This window comes from Heterostelium album, assembly GCF_000004825.1.
Source record: "Heterostelium album PN500 unplaced genomic scaffold PPL_scaffold9, whole genome shotgun sequence".
Taxonomy (NCBI): domain Eukaryota; phylum Evosea; class Eumycetozoa; order Acytosteliales; family Acytosteliaceae; genus Heterostelium; species Heterostelium album.
Genome location: NW_008805071.1, coordinates 909,090 through 923,731, shown reverse-complemented (window position 1 = coordinate 923,731; position 14,642 = coordinate 909,090). Strand labels below are relative to the sequence as shown.

The 14,642-nt window shown below is 33.7% G+C and overlaps 4 protein-coding genes across 4 annotated transcripts; 2 read left to right on the top strand and 2 right to left on the bottom strand.

Annotated features, from left to right (window-relative positions):
* Nucleotides 1-149: 149 nt before the first annotated feature.
* Nucleotides 150-2,216, top strand: PPL_08884 (uncharacterized protein; the record flags this gene model as incomplete). The annotated part of the gene is made up of 1 exon (XM_020579683.1): nucleotides 150-2,216. The coding sequence occupies one exon, from the start codon at nucleotides 150-152 to the stop codon at nucleotides 2,214-2,216; it is 2,067 nt and encodes a 688-aa protein (XP_020430358.1).
* A 50-nt stretch (nucleotides 2,217-2,266) lies between these two features.
* Nucleotides 2,267-2,988, bottom strand: ufc1 (ubiquitin-fold modifier-conjugating enzyme 1; the record flags this gene model as incomplete). The annotated part of the gene is made up of 4 exons (XM_020579682.1): nucleotides 2,267-2,341; nucleotides 2,409-2,576; nucleotides 2,665-2,728; nucleotides 2,801-2,988. 4 exons carry the CDS (start codon nucleotides 2,986-2,988, stop codon nucleotides 2,267-2,269), a joined length of 495 nt encoding a protein of 164 aa, XP_020430357.1.
* A 300-nt stretch (nucleotides 2,989-3,288) lies between these two features.
* On the top strand, nucleotides 3,289-4,151 carry PPL_08882 (uncharacterized protein; the record flags this gene model as incomplete). The annotated part of the gene is made up of 6 exons (XM_020579681.1): nucleotides 3,289-3,292; nucleotides 3,351-3,426; nucleotides 3,503-3,531; nucleotides 3,608-3,675; nucleotides 3,763-3,809; nucleotides 4,007-4,151. 6 exons carry the CDS (start codon nucleotides 3,289-3,291, stop codon nucleotides 4,149-4,151), a joined length of 369 nt encoding a protein of 122 aa, XP_020430356.1.
* A 436-nt stretch (nucleotides 4,152-4,587) lies between these two features.
* On the bottom strand, nucleotides 4,588-14,596 carry PPL_08881 (uncharacterized protein; the record flags this gene model as incomplete). The annotated part of the gene is made up of 4 exons (XM_020579680.1): nucleotides 4,588-4,982; nucleotides 6,002-7,081; nucleotides 7,165-10,887; nucleotides 10,960-14,596. 4 exons carry the CDS (start codon nucleotides 14,594-14,596, stop codon nucleotides 4,588-4,590), a joined length of 8,835 nt encoding a protein of 2,944 aa, XP_020430355.1.
* Between the last annotated feature and the right edge of the window lie 46 nt (nucleotides 14,597-14,642).

The window sequence follows — 14,642 nt, the reverse complement described above, 5'->3', positions numbered from 1 at the left end:
CAAATCATTTATTTAAAATAAAATAAAATAAAATAAAAATGAAAAAAAATAAATTATAATTATTTTGAAATTAAAATCAAAGTAAATTTGCTCAATAATAATAATATTAATAATGTATAATCATAATAATAATGTATAATAATAATAAAATGATAGACTTATTAGATTTACCTAATATATTGATTGCAAAAATATTTAAATATTTATGTTCAAATTATTGTAATATCGATTATTTGTTTGGTTCATCTTTTATGTTTAGAAATTCTGTAGTATCATTGGAGTACACTAACAATGTACTGATAAGATATTCACTTCTGTCACATAGGTTTGCCAGTTCCATTATACCGCTGGTCACAACTTTGTTGAACCTCTACATTTACAATCAATCAGATTATCGTCTGACAGTACAACTCAGCCAAAGAGGTTTAACAACATTATTCACATGTAAACCAATCAACTTTTTATTCATTTATTTCAACTATAAAGGAATAGATAATAATCAATCAATAGATGATACAACTATTAAATTATCAACAATTAATATTCGTGCTGGACCATTATTATATTCAATTCTAAGAGATAAAGTTACACCTACAACCATTCAAGAGATGACAATCAACTTTGAAGATAATCAAAATCCATCGACACTCGAATATCTAAAAGACTATCTTAATATCGACACTCTTCCTAATTTAACTTGTCTGTATCTTAATTGCCACCACAGATTAGAGTTTATCGATGATCTGTTATCATCTCTACTGAATGGCAACAGACAAACAATATTCAATCAACTAGAATGCTTCAGTTTAAATTCTAATATTGAAAAGTCAACTTTACAATCATTGTTAGAATCTATGGGATCTACTTTGGTATCTTTGTCATTAGAGTCTCTTGGTGGGTTCGATTTAATCGTTGATTTCTTGTATCAAAAGAAAAGTCTACCACTCAAACATCTAAGGTTGATAGATATCAGTGATATGACATACGCAAACACCACAAGACTACTACAGTGTTCAAATGTAAAGTTGAAATCATTCACAACTGACCTATTCAATGTTGAATATAGACCAGATTATTTCACAAACAACAATCCACTTGTACTGCTTCAGAGATTAGAGATATTCAAACTGCCAACTATCATCAACAACAAAGAAATGCTTACTATGTTACTTAATTCAATAGTACAATGTTCACAACCACCTCTTCTTGCACATTTGGATATAAAAAAGTCGTTGTTACCCTCGGACTTTGATCTTTCATTTCTAAAGAGTTGCAAGTATCTACAACGATTGTCTGTTAATACCGGTAATCTAAAATCAGTTTTCAACAACCTGATGGGTCATCCAGTGCTAACTTCACTACAAATGGAGAATCCTGCTGATACTGTGTTTGATGAGGAGACTGCGTCTCTTCTCATTGGATTCCAATCGTCTTGTAAACGTCTCAAATACCTTTGTACTCATTTAAACTTCAACAGTAAGGTACTCACTCCAGAGTTGACCAAACGGTATATCGATAGTATCAGAGAGCATCGTACATTGAAAGGCTTTCAATATTACTTTGTTGATCTACCAATCTTAGTATCGATAGTCGAGGTATTAGTTGAACGTTCTTACGACCCCAACATTGAATTCCAGAGAATTCAGCTATTATTTGGTACACCCATTGTATTTCCAAGTGAAGAGAATGTTCTACTTGTTGATCAACTGTTTCATCATCTATCGAAACTTAAATTTAACAAACTATGGATGGGAATTAAAATCGAAGAAAATACAGTTGATAAAATAATAACAACAATAGAAGATAAAGAAAACAATAACAATAATGATAGTAATGAATATATACATGGAACCGATCCAGTTAGATTAGTCAATAGAATTATAGAGATGTTCAAAGAAAGACAGATAGATACCAGTCATTCCAGTTTCAATTTATTCAGTACGAGCCCTTACCTTGCTGAAACCGACAGTATTAATCGACTTGTTAATACTATTATTTCACAAAAGCATGTTGACCCACTACAATTCTTTGTCTTTAGATCACTATTTAAATATAAAGTAGATAGTGAAGTAATCATTCGATCTCTCTGTCCCAATATAGAAATAGACAATTCTGCATACGGCAAAGTTGTTGATCTCAATCAATCTAGAGAAGTCTCTGCTGTCATCATCGATCATAAACCAACAGGTTATAAAATTAGTTATCGGTTAAATTAATAAATTATTCCTTTTCTTTCTATTTATTTTGAACATGCTCTTTATGATGTTTATTTATCTTCTTTATGTTTAATCATATTGTTATCAACTAAATGAGGTACCTCTGCAGCTAACCATGGTGCAAGCTATAATATTAAATATATAAATAAATAAATGATTAAGTGATAATATTAATAATATTATAATACATACACCAAGTGCTAAGGCATGAGCAATACCGAAATGAGGTACATTTCTAGCCCACAATGGTTTGAAATGAACAGTTAAACAAATCTTTCCACCTCTGTACATCTTTTCTGTTTTACCTTCTAACTCTGGAATAGCAACTTCAGGGGCTGTCTCTGGATAAGTAATTGGCATCTATAATAAATATATAAATATAAATATATATATATATATATGAACAAGTTAGATCTATATTCAATTCATTATAAATTGTAAATATTACATCAAATTCTAAATCAAATTCATATTTCTTAAAGTTATAGATATACCAGCATTTACCTTGCCATCTATAGAATACAATATTATATTAATAAAGTTTGTTTAAGATAGCATATAATACGTATTGATTGGTTTATTACCTTGTACCTAGTGGATTAGATTCGATGGTGAACCAATCGTTATCAGACTGTTTATTGATCTCTACATATCTAATTAGAGCCATGTACTCTTCTTTTAAACGTTCAACCCATTTATCACCATCACGTGGACCTGCACGTGTTGTCAATAAAGGTATCTTTGCAACTGTTTGTTTTGTACCATCATCCATCTTTGTTATAATATAAATTAAAAAAAAAAAAAAAAAAAAAAAAAGGCGCTGATCAAATAAAAATAAAAATAAAAATTTTGATTTTAAGTAAAAACATTTATTTTTGATTAGACATACCACCAAAAAAAAGTTTACTTAATATTAAACTTCATTTTTAGTTAATTATATATTTGATAAGAAACTATCATTGATTTTTCTCAAACAGTGAACTATTCAACAATTAAATTATAAAAGAATAAATTCTAATAGTTAACTTTTCACTTTTCTATAAATATATATTTCAAGTTTGATTATCTATCAATGGGTATGTATATGCTTTTACATATGAATCCAAAAGATTTTACTAATCAATGATATAATAGCAAACTTTGTAAACTCTTACATTCTTGTAAGAAATCTTGGTAGATTGAGTTACGCAAGATGTTCAAAAGACTCTAGGTGAACGTGCCCATGAAGGAAACAATACACTACTATTGGTTGAGCATTCTTCGCCAATCTTTACCGTTTCTAATAGTGAATGTAAAGAAGGTACCAATCTCCTTAGTAAGTGAATATACTTTTCTCACTTTGATGCAACGAGTCGTAGCTTCATCTTCTTGTCACCATTTTTTTTCTTGAGATGATTCCCTGTCGGATTGGATGGGCACATTGTTACCCTTGAATACCAACTTTGGCACGCGCTTTGGAGTATTTAATATATTGGTTTTGAGTTGTTTTGCAACTTGAGAAATATCATATACAATGCAGCAATTAAAGAGCTCCTTCCAGATCCAGAGAAAGATCGTAAGGAGACACTTCGATTTCTTATTAAATACAACATTGTAAGTTTATTTTTTTATTATTTATCAATAGAAATATAATTAATATTTTTTTTTTTACAATGTTTTTAAGGCATTAATCATACCAAATAAAGAAATTAATAAATTGTTGGCAGACAATCATTTGGAAAACACAGATCCAACTGAATTGAGAGTTAATATATCTAAATCTTTGTTTATAATTCTAATTATATTTTCAGTTGGATCTGTGTTTTCCAAATGATTGTCTGCCAACAATTTCAAGTACCAAGCAATTCTAGTTTAAATTCTAAGCTATCTATCAATGTTATGCTTTACAACAACTATCAACTAAATCCAAAAAGACATTCATCTTTGTCATATTAAAAAAAGTCTGTTTGGAATGTAAATTTTTGTAAATAATATATAATCGAAGAATCAATTATTAGTTGTAATTTGTTAACTAATAAAATGTATAAAAAAATATCTTTTTATTTGTTTTCATCTGTTTATTATATGAATAAAATAAATATTATTTTAATTAATTTAATAAAACGAGCAAAACAATAATAAAAAGCAAAAGTGATGGAATCACTCTATTTGAGTTATTGATAGGGTCAGAGGTAGTTGATGATGTTGCGGTTGTTGTGGTTGGAACTTGACAACCATTTACAGTGACAGGTGTGGTTGATTGACATCCAGAGATTTCAGTGATTCTGATCAAATAATCGGCACCATTAAGATTGTTGAATGTGTATCTATTGGTATTCTTCAAGGTGGTGATCACAGAGTTATTGATGAATATAATAATTAAAGAGTTAAACTAATAATTAAGTGATGCTGTTGAAACGATGTTGATGGTTCCACATGATGGTGAGTTGATTGTTGAATTGATAATATTACTTTCAACAGTCAATAATGTTTGGAGAGCGAATTTACATGTTCCAGAGGCAACGTCTGAAACGATTGAATAGTTTCCTACACCGAGAGACAATGAATTACTAACTTGAACTCCATTCAAAGTATAGATGGCATCGGCAGCTTTAGTTCCATAGAAACTGGAAAGTACAACTGATCCATTTCTACCGGCGACACATTGATTTTTGACATTGTATGTCGTAGTGAATTCAGTTGCTTTGAGATCGAAATCAAACAAATTGGTACACAAGTAGTTGTATCTGCTGACAACAGCAATTACAATATTTCCACTATCAAGACCTTTAAAATTGAGTGTAGACATCAAAAGGGTAGTGACAGTATCTTACGTTACCATCTAATGTTGACGTATTCATTAAACAACACTGTACGAGAAAAAGGATGAATACTTTTTCTGTTCAATTAGTTTTGCTACGCAACGTGATGTGGACAAGTTGTATAACAATGGGTAGCATATACGATAATGATCGATAAAACAATCTGAAATAAACTTTAAATAAAGTGGTATAAAAAGGAAATTGAATTCTTTGACTCTCTTTTGCTTTTCTTAACTTAATGTGCTGAAGAACATATAGGATCTGTTGTCGGAACGAATAGCATCTTTTTCTGGTCCAGAGATGACAGTTTAGCGACAATTAATCGATTAAATCATTGTAGAACCCTGAAAGTGATGCAATTCCTCCACTATCTACTTCCAAAGCTCAATGCATTGAACACCTCAGTAATTATTTGGTAAATTGTTTTGTATAAATATTTTAACTACTAACTATAGTTAAAGACAAAAGAGGATCGATGATTTTATATTCTTAATCATTCATTATTTAAAACCATATCAACACACCTATTCACTCATTCAACCAATCAACCAACATCAATTGGTCTAATCTTTGATTAATTCATTAATTTTTAGAACAACTCAATTGGAGGTGTCTAATCAATTTGACTATAAAAATGGTGATCACACCTATCGATGACTTGATAGATATTATTTTTTAAAAACATTTTAGAAGCAAATAAATGATAAAATAGGTTTCATCAAAAGATAAACTATCGTTTGGTATATATTGTTATTTGTTTATTTCAAATTGATTATTAAATTCTGTAATTATTTTTTAATGTGCTTGTTAAAAGATTATAAAACTTTATTGATGAATACCATTTGGATACAACCTAAATAATAAAAGAGCAGCAAGGAAATCATAATGATTTATTAAATAATTGGCTTTTAATCATTTTTATCTAAATCTAGATTCTTAAAATTAGTTTTACATTAAAATAAAATTTAAAAACGAAACACATACCTGATTGGGTAAAAGGAGGTTTAGAGTATTTGTCTTTGGGTTCTGGTAAAATTTGGCCAATATACTGGGGTGGGTTGTATGATCTATTGGTTATTGGATGGACTAACCCTTGATCTATTGGAGAATTTGGTTTAGATGAAACCTTTGGTTTATTGAGAGCGAATCCTAGAGATTCGTCTGGATTGAACGACAGAGGTTGCTGTGAATTGACATCGTGAGGTGGTTGTGATGGTGTTATTTGTATTGGACTATAGTATGCAGGTGATGTGTTCTCCGCACTTACCCTTGAGCCAGAGGATGGTAATGGTGTTGTTGATAATGGTGTATGAGTAGGATTTGTAGGATGTGATATGGTGTGTGATGGTATTAAATAAATTGTTGAAGCTAAGGTTGGATCTCTTGGTGTTGGAGTTGAAAATGCAGGAGATACATTGTTTGTTGGTGTTGATGGTTGTGATTGGGTATTTGATTGTAAAGCTGTTGTACCAACAAGTTGATTAATAGTATTTAATCCTAAACTTGTAGATAGAGTAGAAGGAAGTACTGAGATGATTGTTGTAGATGTGACTGTTGAATGTAGTGATGATAATGATTGTTGGTTTGTACTCATTGTTGGTAAAGGACCTACTGAATTTGATTGTGTAGATATTCCTGTCGTTAAAGGGATGGGAGTAGCTGGATTTGTAGTTGAAGTTGATTTTACTATTGTATTATATGAAACTGTACTTGATTTTGAAGAAGATTGTACTTTGGGTTGTTCGAGAACAAATGAAAGTGTTTCATCTGGGTTGTAGGATACTGGTGAAGTGGAAATACCTGTGGTTGCTGGAACATATGGAGGTAAAGGTTTTTCTGTTTGGTATATAAAAGTTGTTGAGGATTGTAACAAAGTTGTAGAATATATTGCAGAAGTTTGTGAACTAGTGGTTGTAGAGATTGTTGTTACAAGATTGTCTACTTTTGGTTGTTGTGGATTTACTGTTGTTATTGGTGTCTGTGAAAGAGTTTGTTGTATTGATGATGTGGTACTTGATGTTGCGGATATTAACATAGTTGAAAATCCATAAAGTGATGACTGATCTGATTGATTTGTTCGTGAATATTAAAAAAAAATAATGTTAACATATTGAATTATGCAACAACTTTAATAATTGTTTAGTTACCTATTGGATTTGGAGAAGTCGAAGTTGTATGAGGTGAAGTGGTTTCTGAAGAAAGGGAGGGTGTCTGAGGAATTCCATTGATTGATGAATATGATAATGATTCATTAGGTTTGCCCGAAATTGATAATGCTGTTGCGGTTGTGGTTGTTGTAGGAGATATGATGGATAAGTATGGTTGTTTTGAAGTTGATGATAGTCCATTGATGGTTGACAATCCTTGTGTGTTCATCATTGATGTGGTACTTTGCATAGACTGAATTGGTGGACTGCTTTGTGAAGTCGTTCCCAATGTTGATGCAGGTGATGGTATTTTAGGTTGTTGTGGAACAAATGATAATGATTCATCTGGATTGTGTGATATTGGTGTTGAATTAGGTGATGTCGTTGAAGTTGTTGTGGAAATTCCATTTATAGATGTTGGATTGTTTGTTCCAGATGCATTTATTGTAGATGAAGGTTTGTTGGTTGTCGAATCTTGTTGGTTATTTGAAGGAGCAGTTGATGATGATGATGGTGATGTTGTTAGGTTGTTTGTTGAAGATTTAGTTGTTCCTATCATTGTACCTTTTGGTTCTGTATTTGTTGTTTGTGGAGTAACATATTCTGTTGTCGTAATTTGATTTGTTGGTGATCTTGTTGTTGCTATAACAGTAGGAGAGTTGGTTACTTCATTTGATGATTTTGGTTGTGGAGTAGATGTGGATGTGGTATCTTGTCCAACTGGAGTTGTTGTATTGGTCATTGGAGATACATTCGGGTTTGTTGTTTGACTTGAAATTTGGTTGCTTGTATGTTCACTGGTTGTTGTTGGAGGAGATATTTGTGAAGAGTTCAATGGTAGAACAGAACCTGTTGTTGGTGCATTGGATATATTTGGAGGTTTTGTTTGAGTTAATGTGGTTGTGCTTGTGGTTGTTTGTATTGGCAATGATGAATGTGTAGATTGTGCTTGTGTATTTGGTGAAGTTGTCATTTCATGTGTATTACTTCCTGTTAGATAACTTTGAGGTAAACCAGGGTTTGAATTAGGTGAAGTTGTTGGTTTGTTTGAAGTGTTTGGATTTGCTGCTGAGTTTGTTGTAGTTGTAGTTATTGGTTGGTTTGTTGGTATTTGTGTTGTTGAAGATATTGTTGTTGCAGGTGATGGTACCTTTGGTTGTTGTGGAACAAATGATAATGATTCATCTGGATTGTATGATATTGGTGTTGAAATAGATTTGGGTGGTGATGTGGATGATGTTTGTTTTGATGTTGTCGTTGAAATTCCATTTATTGAAGATGGATTTAATGTAGATGAAGGTTTGTTGGTTGTCGAAGCAATTGAATCTTGTTGGTTAATTGAGGGTGTTTTTGATGGTGAAGTTGTCAAGGAAATTGGAGAATTGGTTGTCGAATTGGATGGTATAGGTTGTTGTGGAACAATCGAAAGAGTTTCGTTTGGAATATTTGAAATTGGTGGATTTGATGACTGAGTCGATTTTGGTGACGAGGTTGTTGAAAATTCTTGCATTGTTGTTGGTGGAATATCCAAAGAACTTGAAGATGGAGCATTGGTTGTTGGATTTGTTGATTGTGGTTGTTGAGTTGCAAATGTAGTAACTTGTCCAAAATTTGGAGATGTTGTTCTAATTCCATTTGTTGGAGATGATGTAGATAGAGTGTTGGAGGCTACATTTATTGGTTGTGTTTGAGTTAATGTGGTTGTGCTTTTGGTTGTTTGAGTGGACGATATTTGTTCTAAATTCGTGGTTGTTGTTGTTTGTGTTGTTCCAAATGTATTTGGTAAAGTTGGCGAAGTTGTCTTATCATGTGTATTACTTCCTGTTAAATAACTTTGAGGAATACCAGAAGTTGTTGTTGATTGTTGTCCCAATTCTGTTGTAGAGGATGGAGTGGTTATAGGTGATGGTACTTTTGGTTGTTGTGGAACAAATGATAATGATTCATCTGGATTCAATGATATAGGTGTTTGACTGGTACCTATTGTTGAAGAAGAAGGATAGTTTGATGGATTATCTATTGTTGGCTGAGCAGTTCCTTTCGCAAAATTTGAATTTAGTGAATTCGAACTTTGTGGTGATGTTGTTATCATTTGATTTATTGATGTATTCAATGAAGTAGGAGCATTGGTTGTTGTATATGAAGACACTTTTGGTTGATCAGGATTGGTTGAAGTGTTTGTGTTGTTAATTGTTTGAGATGTCATTCCATTTGTTGATGTTATTGATGAAAGTGTAGTTTGTGAATTTGGTGATGTTGTTGATTGGGTGGTTGGTCCGTTTGAACTTGGTGTTGGTGTGATACCATTACCTGTTGATATACCTGAGTATGTGGATGCAGATGATGTTGTTGGTTTGTTTGAAGTAATTGGAATTGCTGCTGAGTTTGTTGTGGTTGTAGGTATTGGTTGGTTTGTTGGTGTTTGTGTTGTTGAAGATATTGTTGTTGCAGGTGATGGTACCTTTGGTTGTTGTGGAACAAATGATAATGATTCATCCGGATTGTTTGAAATTGGTGTTGAATTAGGTAAAGTCGATGAAGATTGTTGTGAAATTGTTGTTGAAATTCCATTTATAGATGTTGGATTGGTTGTTCCAGATACATTTATTGTAGATGAAGGTTTGTTGGTTGCCGAATAAATTGTTGTGGTTGTTGACTCTGGTTGATTATTTGAAGGTGTTGCTGATGATGATGGTGATGTTGTTATATGAGTAGTTGGCGATCCCGTTGTTGCAATTGGCATTGGAGAATTGGTTGTTCCAAAAGTTAACTTTGGTTGTTCATTAGATGTGGTATCTTGACCAACATTTGGAGAAGTTGTATTCACTCCATTTGTTATTGAAGCTACATATGTGCTTCTAGTTGTTTGAGAGGGAGTAGATGATATTGTTGTTGGCTGTGCTTGTGCTACTGTGGTTGTGCCTGTAGTTGTTTGTGTTGACGATATTGGTGCTAAATTCGTGGTTGTTGTTGTTTGTGTTGTTCCAAATGTATTTGGTGAAGTTGTCATTTCATGTGTATTACTTCCTGTTAGATAACTTTGAGGAATACCAGAAGTTGTTGTTGATTGTTGTCCCAATTCCGTTGATGTAGACGGGTTGGTTACAAGAGATGGTACTTTTGGTTGTTGTGGAACAAACGATAATGATTCATCTGGATTGTATGAAATTGGTGTTTGACTGGTACCTGTTGTTGTAGTTATTGAGAAGATGGGAATCGATGGGTTGTTTTTTGTTGAGGATGTCGTTCCATTTGTTGTTGTTGGTTTGTTAGTTGCTGGATTTACGCCATTTGACGAAAATGATATATTTGTGGGATTGCTCAGAGTAGAATTACCATCATTGGGTAAAGATATTATAGTTAATGATGTGGTGGGTGGATAATTTATATTTTGATTGGTTAAAGTAGAAATTGGTATTGTTGCTGAATTTGTTAAGGTTGTGGTTGTTAGTTGGTTTGTTGCTACTTCGGTTACTGGGGTTAATGTTATCACAGGTGATGGAGATTTTGGTTGTTGAGGAACAAATGATAGTGATTCATCTGGATTATATGATATTGGTGTTGGAATAGGTGTTTGATTTGTATTTGTGTTTGTTGTGGTTGTGGTTGTTGGTGATTGGGAATGAGATGAATAGGGTGAGTCAGGTTGTTTTGAGGTTGATGAAAATCCATTGATTGTTGATATTCCTTGTGTTTGGGCGTTCATTAATGGTGAAGTAGTTCCTGATTTTGTAGATGATTGTGATAAAGATGTATATTAGTTTTTGAAATGTAAAAGTATACTTTGATAAATACCTGTATCAAGAGTAGTAGATTGGAGGTAGGAAGTAACTGGCTTTTGTGTGGTTGCAAGTTCTGACGGTGTATGTGTTGTTCTGCTCGGATTTGTGGTAGGTTGGTCGTTTGACGAACGAGTTGTTTCAATTGACGGTTTTGGTGTGGTACCTGTACCTGTCGATAAGCTCGAATCTGTGGTTGCGAGTGATGGTATTTTTGGTTGTTGTGGAACAAATGATAATGATTCATCTGGATTGTATGAAATTGGTGTTGGATTAGGTGATGTCGATGAAGGTTGTTTTGAGGTTGTTGAAATTCCATTTATAGATGTTGGATTGTTAGCTAAAGATGAAGTTAAGTTGTTTGTGTAAGTTATGTGTGTAGCTAAGGCATCTTGTTGAATGTTTGAAGGAGTTGGCGATGATCCAATAACTGTTGTTTGTGAATTTAATGTTTGGGGATATCCTGATGTAGTTGTAAGTTGGTTGGTTGGCGAACTTGTTGATATAATAGACAATTCATCTGTTGTAGTAGAAGTTTGACCGTTTGATAAAGTTGTAATGATGATAGATGGTAACCTTGGTTGTTGTGAGGACGAAAGTGTTGAATGCATATCCGATGTAGTTTGATATGAAATTGTTGGTAATAATGTAGTTACTGACATTGTAGTGGTAGGTTTGACAGAACTGGAAAGTGTTGATGGTACTTTTGGTTGTTGCGGAGCAAATGACAATGATTCATCTGGATTGTAAGAAACAGACGATGATGTTAGAGTTGTGGATATAGATGATGGTGTATTTGTTGTTTGATGTTGTGGTGGTAATGAACTCGGAGATGGTGTTTGTACAGTTGTCATAAAACCTGTGCTATCAATACTAGTTATTGTTGGAATCGATGTTGTTGGTAATAAAGTGGTTGACATGGTTGTAGTTGGATTCACGGGACTTGAGAGAGTTGATGGTGATTTTGGTTGTTGTGAACCAGATGAATTTGTTTCATCTTGATGATATTGTGAGGATGACGATGATGTTGTAGTTGATATTGAATTTGTTGACTGGGGTGTTTCTGGTGATGTTTGAATTGAAGGTGATGGTGTTTGGAGAACTGTTGTTAAACTTGTTAAAGAAGTTGATATTGTTGTTGCAATAGCTGTCTGGTATGAGAGAGTAGGTAACAACGTAGTTGATTTTACCGTTGTTGGTTCGACAGGACTGGAAAGTGTTGATGGTACTTTTGGTTGAGGAACAAATGAAAGTGTTTCATCTGGATTGTATGAAACCGACGATGATGTTGAAGATGTGGATATTGATGATGGTTGTTGTTGTGGTGGTAATAAGTTTGGAGATGGTGTTTGTACGGTTGTCATAAAACCATTGGCAGAAGAGATTGTTGTCGATGTTTGTGCTGGAGTTGTTGGTAATAAAGTGGTTGACATGGTCATAGTTGGATTCACGGGATTAGAGAGAGTTGATGGTAATTTTGGTTGTGGTGTATATGAAAGTATTTCATCTGATACTGATGGTGATGATGAAGTTGAAATTGAATTTGTTGGTTGTGGTGTTTTTGGTGGTGTTTGAATTGAAGGTGATGGTGTTTGTGGACCTGTTGTTAAACTTGTTGTCATTGTCGTTGCAACAGCAGTTTGATCTGACGGTAATGGTAAAATAGTTGTTGACATTGTGGTGGTTGGTTTGACAGAGTTGGAAAGTGTTGATGGTACTTTAGGTTGAGGAACAAATGAAAGTGTTTCATCTGGATTGTATGAAACTGATGATGCTGAAGATGTGGATATTGTTGACAGTGCGTTTGTTGTTTGATGTTGTGGTGGTAATGAATTTGGAGATGGTGTTACAGTTGTCATAAAACCATTGGCAGAAGATATTGTTGTCGATGTTTGAGATGATGTTGTTGGTAATAATGTGGTTGACATGGTTGTAGTTGAAGTTTGGTCTGAAGAAATAGGGAATAATGTTGTTGACATTGTGGTGGTTGGTTTGACAGAACTGGAAAGTGTTGATGGTACTTTTGGTTGAGGAACAAATGAAAGTGTTTCATCTGGATTGTATGAAACCGACGATGATGTTGAAGATGTGGATATTGATGATGGTGGGTTTGTTGTTTGTTGTTGCGGTGGTAATGAATTTGGAGATGGTGTTTGTACGGTTGTCATAAAACCATTGGCAGAAGATATTGTAGTTGTTATTTGAGCCGATGTTGTTGGCAATAGAGTGGTTGACATGGTTGTAGTTGGATTCACGGGATTAGAGATTGTTAATGGTAATTTTGGTTGTGGAGAGTATGAAAGGGTTTCATCTGGATTATAGGAAACTGATGACGGTGAAGAAGATGAAATTGAATTTATTGGTTGTGGTGTTTTTGGTGGTGTTTGAATTGAAGGTGATGGTGTTTGTGGACCTGTTGTTAAACTTGATGACATTGTCGTTGCAACAGCAGTTTGATCTGAAGATGGTAAAACAGTAGTTGAAATTGTGGTGGTTGGTTTAACAGGACTGGAAAGTGTTGATGGTACTTTTGGTTGTTGTGGAATAAATGAAAGTGTTTCATCTGGATTGTAAGAAACCGACGATGATGTTGAAGATGTGGATATTGATGATGGTTGTTGTTGTGGTGGTAATGAATTTGGAGATGGTGTTTGTACGGTTGTCATAAAACCATTGGCAGAAGATATTGTCGTTGATATTTTAGCTGATGTTGTTGGTAATAAAGTGGTTGATGGTAATTTTGGTTGTTGTGGAGCATAGGAAAGGGTTTCATCTGATACTGATGGTAGTGAGGAAGTTGAAATTGAATTTGTTGGTTGTGTTGTTTTTGGTGGTGTTTGGATTGAAGGTGATGGTGTTTGTGGACCTGTTGTTAAACTTGATGACATTGTTGTTGCAACAGCAGTTTGATCTGACGGTAATGGTAAAACAGTAGTTGACATTGTGGTGGTTCGTCTGACAGAGTTGGAAAGTGTTGATGGTACTTTAGGTTGTTGTGGCGCATATGAAAGTGTTTCATCTGGATTGTATGAAACTGATGATGTTAATGTTGTGGATATTGATGATGGTGTATTTGTTGTTTGATGTTGTGGTGGTAATGAACTCGGAGATGGTGTTTGTACAGTTGTCATAAAACCATTGGTAGATGCTATGTTATTTATTGTTTGAGCTGGAATTGTTGGTAATAAAGTGGTTGACATGGTTGTAGTTGGATTCACGGGACTTGAGAGAGTTGATGGTGATTTTGGTTGTTGTGAACCAGATGAATTTGTTTCATCTTGATGATATTGTGAGGATGACGATGATGTTGTAGTTGATATTGAATTTGTTGACTGGGGTGTTTCTGGTGATGTTTGAATTGAAGGTGATGGTGTTTGGAGAACTGTTGTTAAACTTGTTAAAGAAGTTGATATAGTTGTTGAAGTTTGGTCTGAAGAAATAGGGAATAATGTTGTTGACATTGTGGTGGTTGGTTTAACAGGACTGGAAAGTGTCGATGGAACCTTTGGCTGTGGTGGAATAAATGAAAGTGTTTCATCTTGATTGTATGAAACCGACGATGATGTTGAAGATGTGGATATTGATGATGGTGCGTTTGTTGGTTGTTGGTGGGGTAGTGATGAATTTGGAGATGGTGTTTGTACGGTTGTCATAAAACCATTGGCAGAAGAGATTGTTGTCGATGTTTGTGCTGAAGTT